This window comes from Danio aesculapii, chromosome 2, assembly GCF_903798145.1.
Source record: "Danio aesculapii chromosome 2, fDanAes4.1, whole genome shotgun sequence".
In the NCBI taxonomy this organism is placed as follows: domain Eukaryota; kingdom Metazoa; phylum Chordata; class Actinopteri; order Cypriniformes; family Danionidae; genus Danio; species Danio aesculapii.
Genome location: NC_079436.1, coordinates 50,193,589 through 50,206,529, shown reverse-complemented (window position 1 = coordinate 50,206,529; position 12,941 = coordinate 50,193,589). Strand labels below are relative to the sequence as shown.

Here is a 12,941-nt window from a genome sequence, read left to right as displayed (position 1 = left end):
ATGTTCACGCATTTTTAAACAGTGATTCTGCGTCATCTACTCTTAAGAATGTTGCTTTTTATCTTTAATTACCCGTTAAGCTGATCAACACTGCAATTTTGTATTTATTATTATTATTATTATTATTATTATTATTATTATTATTCATTTCGATGACCTCGATGACCAGTAATCTGTGAGTCTGCGTAAAATGTGCGCGCGGTCGATGGCGCATGCGCATTGTGCTGCTGTCATCTGGTTAGTGGAGGGCTACACCAGGAAGACGCCGCTGTTATGACAGTAAAAGTACAAAATAAACATACATGAAAACAAAACATTAATGAACAGCTTATAACAACACACTGCTCGAAGAACGAACATCTCGTCCGGGTGAGTACTTTTTTATGACCTCAAATATTTAACGTTAATTATGTTAAACGCAGTGCTATGAATGCTAATGTTTAGCAAGGCAACGTTAGCGGTTGTCACTATGGGCCTTCAGCACAAAATAAGCAATTATATCTGCAAATAAAACGAATAGCAGCTTTATTTGAGCTTTTTCTTAAACCATTTCTATTTTGCCTGGGTCTAGGATAACTGACTGTTTGTGTTAGTTGGGTTCTGCATGTTTAACCAGCTGCAAACAAACACAAATACAGACACAAATGCACAGGTTCCTATGTGAATACAGGATTGAAGTTGGTTTTATTTTTGCACATTCGACATGCTCCCTATATTCTTTACCACTCTACTCTGAATATATTTACGCATGTAAATATAACTTCAAAACAACATTAGCACTGTGAACAATGTTGTGCTTTAGATTTGCATATTTCACCATGTCCTAGACTGTTTATACTAGGTAGTTGGACAGACAACGAAATAAAAGATAAAATCCTGGGTCCAAACCTGTTTACTGATTGGCAGGGACATTCTAAAACGCTTAACGAGGCTTAATGTACCTAAACATAAACCAGAGAAACCCAAATTTCTGTCAAATTGTACTTGTAATTAACCCCAGCTACTGTAAAAAAAAATGAGTCCCAATTCCACAGATAAAGTGAAAAACATCACGTTAAGCGTTTCTCCCTATTGAAGTCGAAAAGGAAAAGCGTAACGTGGCTTGATGCACCTTAACAACAAGAGAGGAAAATCAAATTTCTATCAAATTTCACTTGTGTTTAACACTAACTTTTTATTTTATTTTATTTTATTTTATGAACAGCCTTTTTAACATTTGGTTTCCCTCGGTTGTTCTAAAGTTAAGTCTTTCCTTATTATAGACTTCAATAGGGAGACTTTTCTGTTTTTTGACCAAAACTTCTCTGTTTTGGTCTGTGCTTTTCCACTGCGTTTCGGTATTTTTATGTATTTTCATGCATAACAATCTGTAAATACAGTCAAGAAAAAGATCGAATTAAAATAAAGTGTTTTCTGTGTCTAACAGTATGCAAGTAAAGTAACTGAATCGTAGTTAAGGTCACAAATGGTACAATTTCTTATACCTGAATGCTTTTAAAATCATTATACAATTACTAAATCACAATCTAAAACACATGCAAACGATAAATTATAATACAAACTCAACATTGCATACCCTGCGAAGTAACTATTGCAAATTATCACATTGCAATATCAATGCTAAAATGATATATTGTGCGGCATTAATGCAATGTTTGGATTTGTTTGTTTGTTTGTTTATTGTCATTAAAGATTTAATAAAAACCTAAATTACGAAAAAACTAAATTACTAAACCGTTCAACAACAACAAAAAAGTTTTAAAAAAAGGAAGTAACTAAATTTAATTATGGAAGAAAAAAGACCGAGTCAAATGATTAAAATGACAATTGCAACAACATTGTATTTCATTGATCACACTTTACAAGTTATATGTTGTATAATTGTACACTGTACAATTATATGTTTACTAGTAAATCCAACAGAATGTTTTCTCAGTCTTTCACAATTCTGACTTTTGTTCCCAAGTTTAGTTTGTTAGCTAATGTACACTATATATAACATGAACTAAGAATGAACAGTACTAGTACTTTTACATGTAGTCATTTAGCAAATGCTTTTGTCCAAAGCTTAGTACAGCCTATATCAATCATAGTTCCACATTTACTAATGTTATATTAAAATTTCAAGTTATGTTTGTTAACATTAGTTATAGCACTCTGAGTTAATAAGAACTAACAACAAACGACTTTATTTCCAGTAGCTAACATTAACAAAGTTGAATAAATACTGCGTGTTGTTCATTGTGTGTTCATGTTAGCAAATACATTAACTAGTATAAACTAATGGAACCTTATTGTAAAGTGTTAGCAATGCATTTAAGCTTTGCAGTTTCAGGGTAATTCTATTACCTTTATTTCTGTGTTTGTTACTGTTTACTGCTATTTCAGTCATTTTCAATACATGTAACACATAGGATTAGACTATAATTTGTATAATTTGAGTAATTTGGCACTATCATTCAGCACTATTGGTTCATTATATATTCTATATTGGTTTATTTTCAGCACGTTTAGTCCTTGTTGTTGTTGTTATTTCAGTACCTTCATCCCTGCCATCTGGGAGTGTTTACTATGGAGGAGACGAACAGAGAGGCTGTGGCCACGGCGGTGCAGAGGGTTGCTGGGATGCTCCAGCGCTCAGACCAGCTGGATAAAGTGGAGCAGTACAGACGGAGAGAAGCACGCAAGAAAGCATCTGTGGAAGCTAGATTAAAGGTGATGCTATTATATGTTTACTAGCAAATCCAACAGAATTTTAGCTCAGTCTTTCACAAATCTGACTTTTGTTCCCTGAATTGTTGCTTAAAATTCACAACTTTTTGTTTTTGTTAACGGGACCTATTATGCCCCGTTTTATCAGATGTAAAATAAGTCTCTAATGTCTCTAGAGTATGTATGTGAAGTTTCAAAATACCTCACAAGTGATGTTTTATAACCTGGGAGTTATATTAAAGGTGATACTCTTTCTGTTGAATTGCACATGATGATTTAACTCTTTCAGAGTCAGTCAAAGCATTGTCTCGATCTCTGTCCAGGCTGCTATTCAGTCTCAGTTGGACGGGGTACGAACAGGCCTCACGCAGCTCCACAATGCTCTGTGTGATGTGAAGGACATCCAGAACTCTCTGGCAGACGTCAGTAAGGACTGGAGGCAGAGCATTAACACCATCGAGAACCTGAAGGACGTGAAGGACGCTGTGGTTCAGCACAGTCAGCTGGCGTCAGCTGTCGAGAACCTCAAGAACATTTTTTCAGGTGAGGCTGAAGCTCTCCGTCAGTTTGCAGAGATCCTTCTGTAGAAATAGGATCAGCTTTTGTGTTCATTTCAGAGGGTTCCCACACTTCTTGAAAGTACTTAAGTAAGGGTGTTAAAATTAATAGTTTTTTTGATGCACTATGATGCAGACGCAAACAATTTGGTATCGGTTTAGTAATAATCATAACCGGTTATTACGTACTGACGTCATTTATCTCATATACACTCTCTCTGTGGCCCCTTTGACCTGTTGGCGTGATCGTGAGGTAACGTTTTATCTCCTTTCTCGACTCTTACAGTAATAACGTTACTCGTGGATCCAGACAAGAGCGTGTCTGCAGAGCGGGTTTTCTCTATAATGCATCAGCTGATCGCCGCGGACAATTAATATCAGTGTCCATGTCATTGTTTGCTGAAAAGCACCAGAGCCGCGCTGACCCTTAGAGCCAATAGCAGCTTTTTCAGTTGAGTTTACTATCAATGCTCATTTAGTTCTGTGCATGTACTTTAGTTTTGTTTGATGGATTCAAAAAGAGTGTTTTCTTTAAGCAGGTCAAATTAAAGGTACAGTATTCAGTTCAATTCATCTTTATTTGTATAGCGCTTTTACAGTGTAGATTGTGTCAAAGCAGCTTCACATAGAAGATTATAGTGAATTGAAACTGTAGTTCAGTTTTCAGAGTTTAGTACATATATCTGACTGCTTGTATTAAAGGCCAAAACTGAATTAGAAATAATATATAAACACAAATGTATTTAAAAATGATAAAATTTAATACAAGAATTATTGTGTTGCTAACTAAAATATCCAATTGTGTATGGAAAGCATCGTCAATGCAATGTGATGCACCGAGATACCGTAGTGAACCGAATCGATGGCATGATAATCATAACTGAGCCAAACCGTGAGACCAGTGTAGGTTCACACCTCTACTTAAAAGCATTTGAATTTCAGACATATGGATTCAAGATCTGGAAAGTTCTTTAAAGCAAGCACAGGTCCAGCACTTGAAAGGTGCTTGAATTAAATGTTAAATTAGATTTGTTTATGGCTATATTTCAACAATTGTGCTCAATTGTCAAAAACAGAATGAAAAATTTAGTAATTCTTAATAAAAAAAATCTTACATTTAAATCTTGCACAATAACACTGGCAAATAATGCACATTTGATCAATATTTCAGGAACTGCATTTGACTATCACCAATATTGAGTTTAACAAATTTGATTAAAGTTCTTTAAACATTTTTAAATAATGATTTTAAGTTGGATATTAAGTGTAAGTGAAACGTTAACTACAGTAAGGACTTTCATAGCGCTACATATGCTGGGGTATGAATCACAAAGGTGCTTGATTTAAAAAAAAATTGATGGTTCTTTAAAAAGTCCTTAAATATGCTGTTCAAGAAAGCATGGAATTTATTTAGCATTCAACATATTTATTTTCTTAATTAAAAATGGTCAACTAGCAAGCCAGCTAGGTGAACAGGTTACGGTGGTTGTTAGTTGTTAGGTAGTTGCTTGGATGGCTGATTACTTGGATAGATAGTTAGATATTTGCTTGGGTTGATAATTGGTTAGAATTTTTGTTTGTTAGCTGGATATATATGTTGGCTGTTTGGGTAATGAGTTTTTTTTATTTGGTAGTTAGTTGTCGGTAAGCAAGGTAGTTGGTTATTTAGTAGATTGGTTGATTGGTAAGTTGACTAGTTCATTGATTTTGCTTTCAGTGTGTTCATTTGGCTAGTAATTTGTTGTGTGTATTTTTTAGTTTACGGATATTGTTAGTGTACATATATTGTTAGTGTATGTTTTTTTAAGGAAGCTTTTTAAATATTGAAGTGATTTTAAAAATTTTTTTTATTGGTATAATACATTTTTATGAGTTGTTTTTATATATAAATATATTAGTTATGTATGTGGGTATGTAGGTATATGTCCCTTTTAGGCTTCGATCCTGATTATGCCATTTTGGTGACTGTCGCTTTAAATTCAAATGATATTGTGCTGTTTTCAAAAGAGGGCGGAGCTACAAATGCCCATGTGTCAGCATAGTGGCAGATTCAAAAACAAGACGAGATTGTCACTAATGGGCTGGGCTTTTCCCCTCTAATGACACGTATAAAACGAAGAATGTCAATAAAACCATAAGAAGCTGATTGTATTAACAGACTTTTACCACACAACTGTTTAAACCCCTTATAAAAAGTGATTTTGCATAATAGGTCTCCTTTAATGCTTTTAAAAATCATTTATGTACACTTATTGACACTGCACCGACATTTTGCAGTCCCTGAGATTGTCCGAGAGACCCATGACCTGATCGAGCAGGGCGAGCTGCTTCAAGCGCACCGCAAGCTGATGGACCTGGAGTGCTCTCGGGATGACCTCATGTATGAGCAGTACCGTATGGACAGCAAGAATGTTCACGACATGAACCTCATCCGTGGCTACTTCGGCCAAGTTCAAGGTCTGTCTGAGGAGCTCTCCAAACAGCTCTGGATGGTTCTCCAGCGCGCCATGGTCACCGTCCGCCGTGACCCCACCATGCTGGTGTCTGTGGTCAGAATCATCGAGCGTGAGGAGAAGATCGACCGCAGAATGCTGGACCGTAAAAAGCAGACTGGCTTCATCCCGCCCGGCAGGCCCAAGTGCTGGAAGAACCGCATGAATGAAGTCCTGGAAGGCACAGTGAGCGCCCGCATCGAGAGCACTCAGTCAGAAACCCGCGAGTCGGATAAAATGTGGCTGGTGAGGCTGCTGGAGATCATGAGGAAGTACGTTCTGGACGACCTGACCGTGGTGAAGAACCTGATGGTGCAGTGTTTTCCTCCACACTACAACACTTTCCAGGTGTTCTTCACCCTCTATCATAAAGCAGTGTCGGCTCGAGTGCAAGAGCTTGCAGCAGAGGAGCTGGAGGCCAATGAGATCGTCTCTATGCTCACGTGGGTCCTCAACACCTATAAAAGGTAAGATATGAGTTCAATTCAATCTGTTTATTTAATCTGTTCAGTCTGTGTAATATATTAACATCAGCAAATGAGAAAGAAATGACAGAAAAAGGAATAAAAACAGGCAATATCTCTAAAGAATATCATAATTACAAGATTATTTGAATAAGGCAAATGCGTTGTTTATTGATGGTGTACATAGATTTTGCACATAGATTTTGCATATATATATATATATATATATATATATATATATATATATATATATATTAAGGGTGTAACGATACGCGTATTCGTATTGAACCGTTCGGTATGAGACTTTCGGTTCGGTACGCATTACAAACCAAACGATTCAGACTAATATCTAAAATAGGCATCCCAAATGACGTGACAGGCAACATGCTGCCTTCTCCGCCTAACTCCAAAAACTACTCAAGTCAGGCACAGGCTGCACGAGCTCGCAAAATGGCTAGTAACGTTAATGTAATCCTCGTAGACCTTTTCTTGGCAGCTGCATGTATGTATGTATGTATGTATGTATGTATGTATGTATATGTATGTATGTATATATATATATATATATATATATATATATGTATATATATATATGTGTATATATATATATATATATATATGTATATATATATATATATATATATATATATATATATATATATATATATATATATATATATATATATATATATATATATATATATATATATATATATATATATATATGATTTTTTGGTTTAATGTTATGGTTATTATTCTTCTGCCTTGTAATTTTGATGTGCCTATGACATATTGTAAGGTGTCCTTGAGTGCTTTGAAAGGCACCTATAAATAAAAGGTATTATTATTATTATTATTATTAACGGATGAAAATTTGAATTCAGTGTGCAATAACCTTAATACTGCAATAACAGGTACAAAATCAGGTTTGAAAACTATTCAATACAGTCTCAAATTTAACCAAAATTTTACAGTTTTCTTTCTGATACTATTTATTTTGGCTGTGGTACAGTACGTTCCAAACTAATAATGTCCAGTCGATAGAGCCTCCAAGATAGAGCTGCAAGAGCAGATGGATCCAGCCATAGTTCTGGAATTTTTAATCAACACAATTCTTGAGTTTTTTTTGTGCCAACTTAATTGCTTTATGTTCAATTTACTTAAATTTGTTAAGTTAACTTATCGATTTGTGTTGGGACAGCATGAAGGAATTGTGTGAAAAATATATTTGTTTTTACAATGTAACCATTTGTTTAATTGCTCAAGCGTAAATTGAGATGAAATGCTTTTTAAATGCAGGAGCTGAGTGCTGTAACTCCATTGAAAATACTGTGGTAAAATAAATGTTCATATTTTAAAGACACAGTGCGGAACAATTCAATTCACCTTTATTTCTATTGCGCTTTTACAATGTAGATTGTGTCAAAGCAGCTTCACATAGAAGATCATAGTAAATTGAAACAGTGTCAGTTCAGTTTTCTGTGTTTAAGTTCAGTTCAGTTTAGCTCAGTTCAGTTTGGTTTAATATTCACTACTGAGAGTCCAAACACTGAAGAGCAAATCAACAATGGAACGATGGAATTTAACGCAGTGCTTTTTGGCTGGTTTGAAACCCACTTTACATTGTGTCTCCTTCAGGCAGTGAAAATCATTCATTTTAAACGATCCAGATTGTAAATGCGCCGATTTTATAATGGCATGACAGTCTACTGGAAGTGCCCGGGTGAGCTTATTCAAAATTAAAAGTTCCAGTACATATAGTCCATTCAATTCATCTTAATTTCTATAGCATCTTTTACAATGTAGAGTGTGTCAAAGTAAACAGAATAAATAGCCATAGCATTACACAAGCACTTGAAATGGAATTAACTGAATGATTGCCACTGATTTCATTATATAATAAGATTAATAGTACCATTATTATTGGTAATACTATAAAAAAGTAAATGAATTGCATAATATACCATAATTTGCAAGTGAAAAGTGTTTATAACTATAACTTCCAGCTGTTTTTGTGACTAATAAACCTACAAGCAGTCATTTCTCTTGTAAAAAGCCAGGTGGAAGTACTGTTGGTCAGCTCTGCATTCTTCAGTGGCAGATCAGTTGGTCAAAGTGCAGCAGTGAGCAATTAGCAAAGCATGTAAAACAGCAGCACAAGCTCTGTGTGTTTAATCTGACTGATGGACTCAAAACAGAGCATCAGATCGCCTGCACTCACAGGATTGAGCCTGGAACATTAATGCACTTGTAGTAGATCTAAACAGAGAGGCGAGAGCAGCCTGCAGATCTACACTTCTGCCTTCAGTGCTGTTTTACATGAACTACTAGTAGTACTGATGCCCTGTGAACTAATATGAATTGCATTTTTACTGTGTTGGAGCTTTTATTTATTCAATTAGTTACAATAATTTGATAAGACAATTACACGTTCACAACTTGTTTGTGCCTAACAGTGATTTAGTCATTATTTGTTTATTTAAATGTATGTACTATTGCAGTATTTATTTAAAATATATAAATAATTGAATGTAATTAGTTTTTCTTGAATGTTTTTATTTTGTTTTCATGTATAGTAATTGTCCATTTGCTATTTTTATTACTTTTTTTCTTTTACTATTTTAATTTTTTTATTTTATTTATATTTTTGTATATTCCTAACGTGTAGTGATTTCACTACTTCATTTTAAATTTTATATTTTAGTTAATAATATTAAGAATAATAATAATACTCAGATTTTGTTTAATTTTTCATCTAAAATGTATAGCATTATTTTCTGGTCATATTTCATGCCTAAAGGTGAATTCAAATAAAGCTTATTATTTTTTGCATATCTTACTTTCATGACAGTTGTGTGCCAGTTCCAATATCCACATGTAAACTACCTGACAAAAGGATCCCAGTTGTAAGACTTCTAGTTGATCATTTGGAAATGTGGCAGAGGATAGATTTTTCAGATGGATCATCTGTTGATCTGTTTGGTGAAGGAAAAATCATGGTTTGGGGTTACATTCAGTATGGGGGCGTGGGAGAGATCTGCAGAGTGGATGGCAACATCAACAGCCTGAGGTATCAAGACATTTGTGTTGCCCATTACATTACAAACCACAGGAGAGGGCAAATTCTTCAGCAGGATAGCGCTCCTTCTCATACTTCAGCCTCCACGTCAAAGTACCTGAAATCAAAGAAGGTCAAGGTGCTCCAAGACTGGCCAGCATAGTCACCAGACATGAACATTATTGAGCATGTCTAGAGTAAAATGTAGGAGGCACTGAAGATGAATCCAAAGAATCTTGATGAACTCTGTGAGTCCTGCAAGAACGCTTTCTTTGCCATTCCAGATGACTTTATTAAAGTTATTTGAGTATTGCAGTATAGATGCAGTCCTCCAAGCTCATGGGAGTCATACACAATATTCATTCTGTTTCCACTGCACCATGACTTTATATTCTATACTGCACATTATTTCTGTTAAGTGACAAGACTTTTGTCTAAGCAAAGTCAGACCTTACTGTCTTAATTAAATCATTAAAAATCAAGACTTGATCAAATTTTTAGCTAAAATAAGCGTAATCTAGAGGCCTTTGCCTTTCATATTAGCCACTTTTAATACCAAATGATCAACTAGAAGTCAAGCTACTATTTGTTGTTCCTAAAACTTGGATAGGCAACAAGACTTTTGTAAGGTACTGTATATCAACAACAGCGTTATATATTAGAAATTCTCCTGATATTAGCATTAGCCATTGTAAATGAAAATAGCAGCGATTCTGTCATGCTGTAATCAATCTATCATCAGAACTCTAACTCTGAGTAGAGGCATTTCACTGACATCAGTGTGGATCTGAAACAGATATAAATCTGTGTCTGGTTGTGTCTCTGGCAGTGTGGATATGATGGGTCATCCCGATCTACAGCCTGAATGTGAGGTCAAGCAGCTGGAGCCTCTATTACCCGAAAAGGTGGTCAACGATTTGCTTGGCAAATACCTCAAGACCTTTAACGTGAGTCTTTCAAATCAAAGTTAAAGTCCTTCTTTTTCACAGTCTTCAAAAGACTCCTATTATGCTTTTGCTCTTTCAGCTTCCTTTAGTGACTAACGTTGCTTTCTGGGCAAGAAAAACATCTACAACTTTACAAAATATACACTGTATTTATTTTTTGTGATCATTTAAAAAAAAAAATTAACAGCTGACTTTCTGTGCTCATGCTTTTTTGTTGTCTGTGAGCTCATAAAATCAAGTATATCAGGAGTTTAAAGAATAAACAAGAATAAAGAAAAAAGTGCAGGAGTTCTGTTTGTTGTTGCTGCGGTACTTTAGGCTCTAAAGGCCCTGCCCTTGTAAAAAAAGGGGGTGGTTAGCAGCAGCTCATTTGCATTTAAATAAACACACACAAAACAGTGTCTTTGCTTGCTTTGAATGGTTTAATAAATGGTCTATATGGCATTTTAGTCGAATCTTCACAGACGCATTCTGGATACACCAGAGATTTGTAAATTTAAAGGGTTAGTTCACCTAAAAATGATCATTCTTTCATTATTTACTCACTAATTGTTTTTTCTTACTTCTTTCTTCTGTTGAACACAAAGGAAGATATTTAATGAGAGTTAGAAACCTGTAACCATTGATTTCCATATTAGGAAAAAAATACTATGGAAGTCAATGGTGACTAGATTTCAGCTGTCTTCTTTTTTGCACTGAATAATGAAACTCATAAAGCATTTGAAGACACTTCAATGTTTGTAAATGTTCATTTTTGGGTGAAATCCCTTTAATTTAAGTGAAGTTTATTTATAAACTAATTTCGAGAGGATAACGGGCTTATGATTGCTTGCAGCCGACCTCGCATTATTCAATTTCTGATTCACCAATCAGACGATTCGTAAGCCACTATAAATACCTTAAGTTCCATATAACAGCCATCTTCGTTTTGAAGAATCCCCCCTTCCACCCCTACTCCTCCTCCTTTCCTAGATGGGTGGCACGGTGGCCCAGTGGTTAGCACTGTTGCCTCACAGCAAGAACGTCACTGGTTCTAGTCCTTACCAAGCCAGCCAACGTTTCTGTGTGGAGTTTACACGTTCTCCCCGTGCTCACGAGGGTTACCCCCGGGTTCCCCGGTTTCCTCCCACCGTCCAAAAAAATGCAACTTAAGTTAATTGACTACTGCAAATCGGCACCATAGACATGCTCCTAGTAAGTAGTTATCTCTTAAGAGCAATCACTATCTGTTCATTAGCTACTACAGCAGGGGAGTTCTCCAGATCAAACTCCCCTCTCGCCTTGCAGACGGGAGGGAGCCCAGGGCTCGAGGATCTTATGAGCTCAGGGCTCTCATCCAGGACAGCATGCCAAACAAGCTTTATAATCAATCATCAGCTAAGTGTGAACTCTTGAAATGTTCATTGTCAGTTTAGCTAGTCTTTGTTCTCCATTTGTCTTCAGTCAAACATCACAGGCTGGCTGCGTAAAGCTCTGGAAACAGATAAGAAAGACTGGCAGAAAGAGACTGAGCCTGAGGGCGATCAGGATGGCTACTACCAGACCACATTACCAGCTATTGTCTTTCAGGTACAACAACTTACTGACTGACTTCATGCTTTAATCCTCCTACTTATATGAGTTCAACATGAGATCCTCCTCTTCAGATGTTTGAGCAGAATCTTCAGGTCGCTGCTCAGATTAATGAGATCTTCAGAGAGGAGGTGCTGACCGTCTGTCTGAGGCAGATGAATTTATTCCTAAAAAGGTACTGTGATCTCATCCTGGCCATTTGTTTTGTTTTTCCCCACAGTAATGAGCCTGAAAAGGAAATTGCGTCCACATACAAAAAGCAAACTTCATAAAATTAGCTCCAATGTTGGTAAAAGAAACCTTTAGTTATTTTCCAACTAATGGGACTAAGATTGTTTTTACCCACTGTTGAGTCGGCCACTCCTGGATTCTGACCTTGTATAAAAATACCATGGTATTGTGATTACTGCTCTAAAATATGTCCTTTTTAAATGTCTTTGTAATAAACAACAACTTTTTTTATTTTAAGAAACATTTAAAGTATTTTGGAACAGTAAACATTTTAGGCTTAAAGAAAGCTGACATCTGCTGTCTTTATTCATTTCAAAAACCCTGACTTCTTTACATCTTGAAAAGGCTATAGTAAGCGACTATATTGTTCAGGTCTAGAGCATGCTTGGATGTTGGTGCAAAAGTGATTTGTTTCCTGAATCGTGTGCTGAACAGTAGCTTTTAATGTGGAGGGTCTTTTTCTGCTGGAGATATTGTTGCCTAATAATGCCAAATTAACAGTCAGAGCAAATGTGTAAAAAAAAAACAAATCTTACAAATGTCGTAGCAATGGTATAACAGAAGATTTTAGCGGTTTTAAAACTTTGAAACCTGTTATCGTCCCAAGCTTAGACACAAGTTTTTAATACTTTGGAGAAGATCCTCCCACATGTTCGCTTTGCAAATGCGCTTTAGCTATTAAGCATTTTTTATTAGATTGTGTCGACTTTAATTCTGTGAGGAATTCATTTTATTCAGTTCATTCTTTGGAAGCTAGATTAACAATGTTACTTAGGGCTGCACAGTACATCGAACTAGTATATGCAATATTCATTTTGCAGAGAAGTGCAATAAAATAAATTAATTTTATGTGCCAATCATTTGTGTGCTGCATGCATAGGTTGTTTATCAATCGGATGAGGCCTTTA

The 12,941-nt window shown here is 35.6% G+C and overlaps 1 protein-coding gene across 1 annotated transcript in view; it reads left to right on the top strand.

The window, feature by feature from the left end:
- The first annotated feature begins 240 nt into the window (after nucleotides 1–240).
- The window catches only part of exoc3 (exocyst complex component 3), a 23,851-nt gene continuing 11,150 nt past the window's right edge, over nucleotides 241–12,941 (top strand). Inside the window, exons 1-7 of the mRNA XM_056481741.1 lie at nucleotides 241–369; nucleotides 2,539–2,715; nucleotides 3,036–3,255; nucleotides 5,547–6,228; nucleotides 10,113–10,230; nucleotides 11,674–11,799; nucleotides 11,877–11,977. Of these exons, the coding sequence (XP_056337716.1) occupies nucleotides 2,572–2,715; nucleotides 3,036–3,255; nucleotides 5,547–6,228; nucleotides 10,113–10,230; nucleotides 11,674–11,799; nucleotides 11,877–11,977 (1,391 nt within the window). The 5' untranslated portion in view covers nucleotides 241–369; nucleotides 2,539–2,571. The remainder of the gene's footprint in view (nucleotides 370–2,538; nucleotides 2,716–3,035; nucleotides 3,256–5,546; nucleotides 6,229–10,112; nucleotides 10,231–11,673; nucleotides 11,800–11,876; nucleotides 11,978–12,941) is intronic.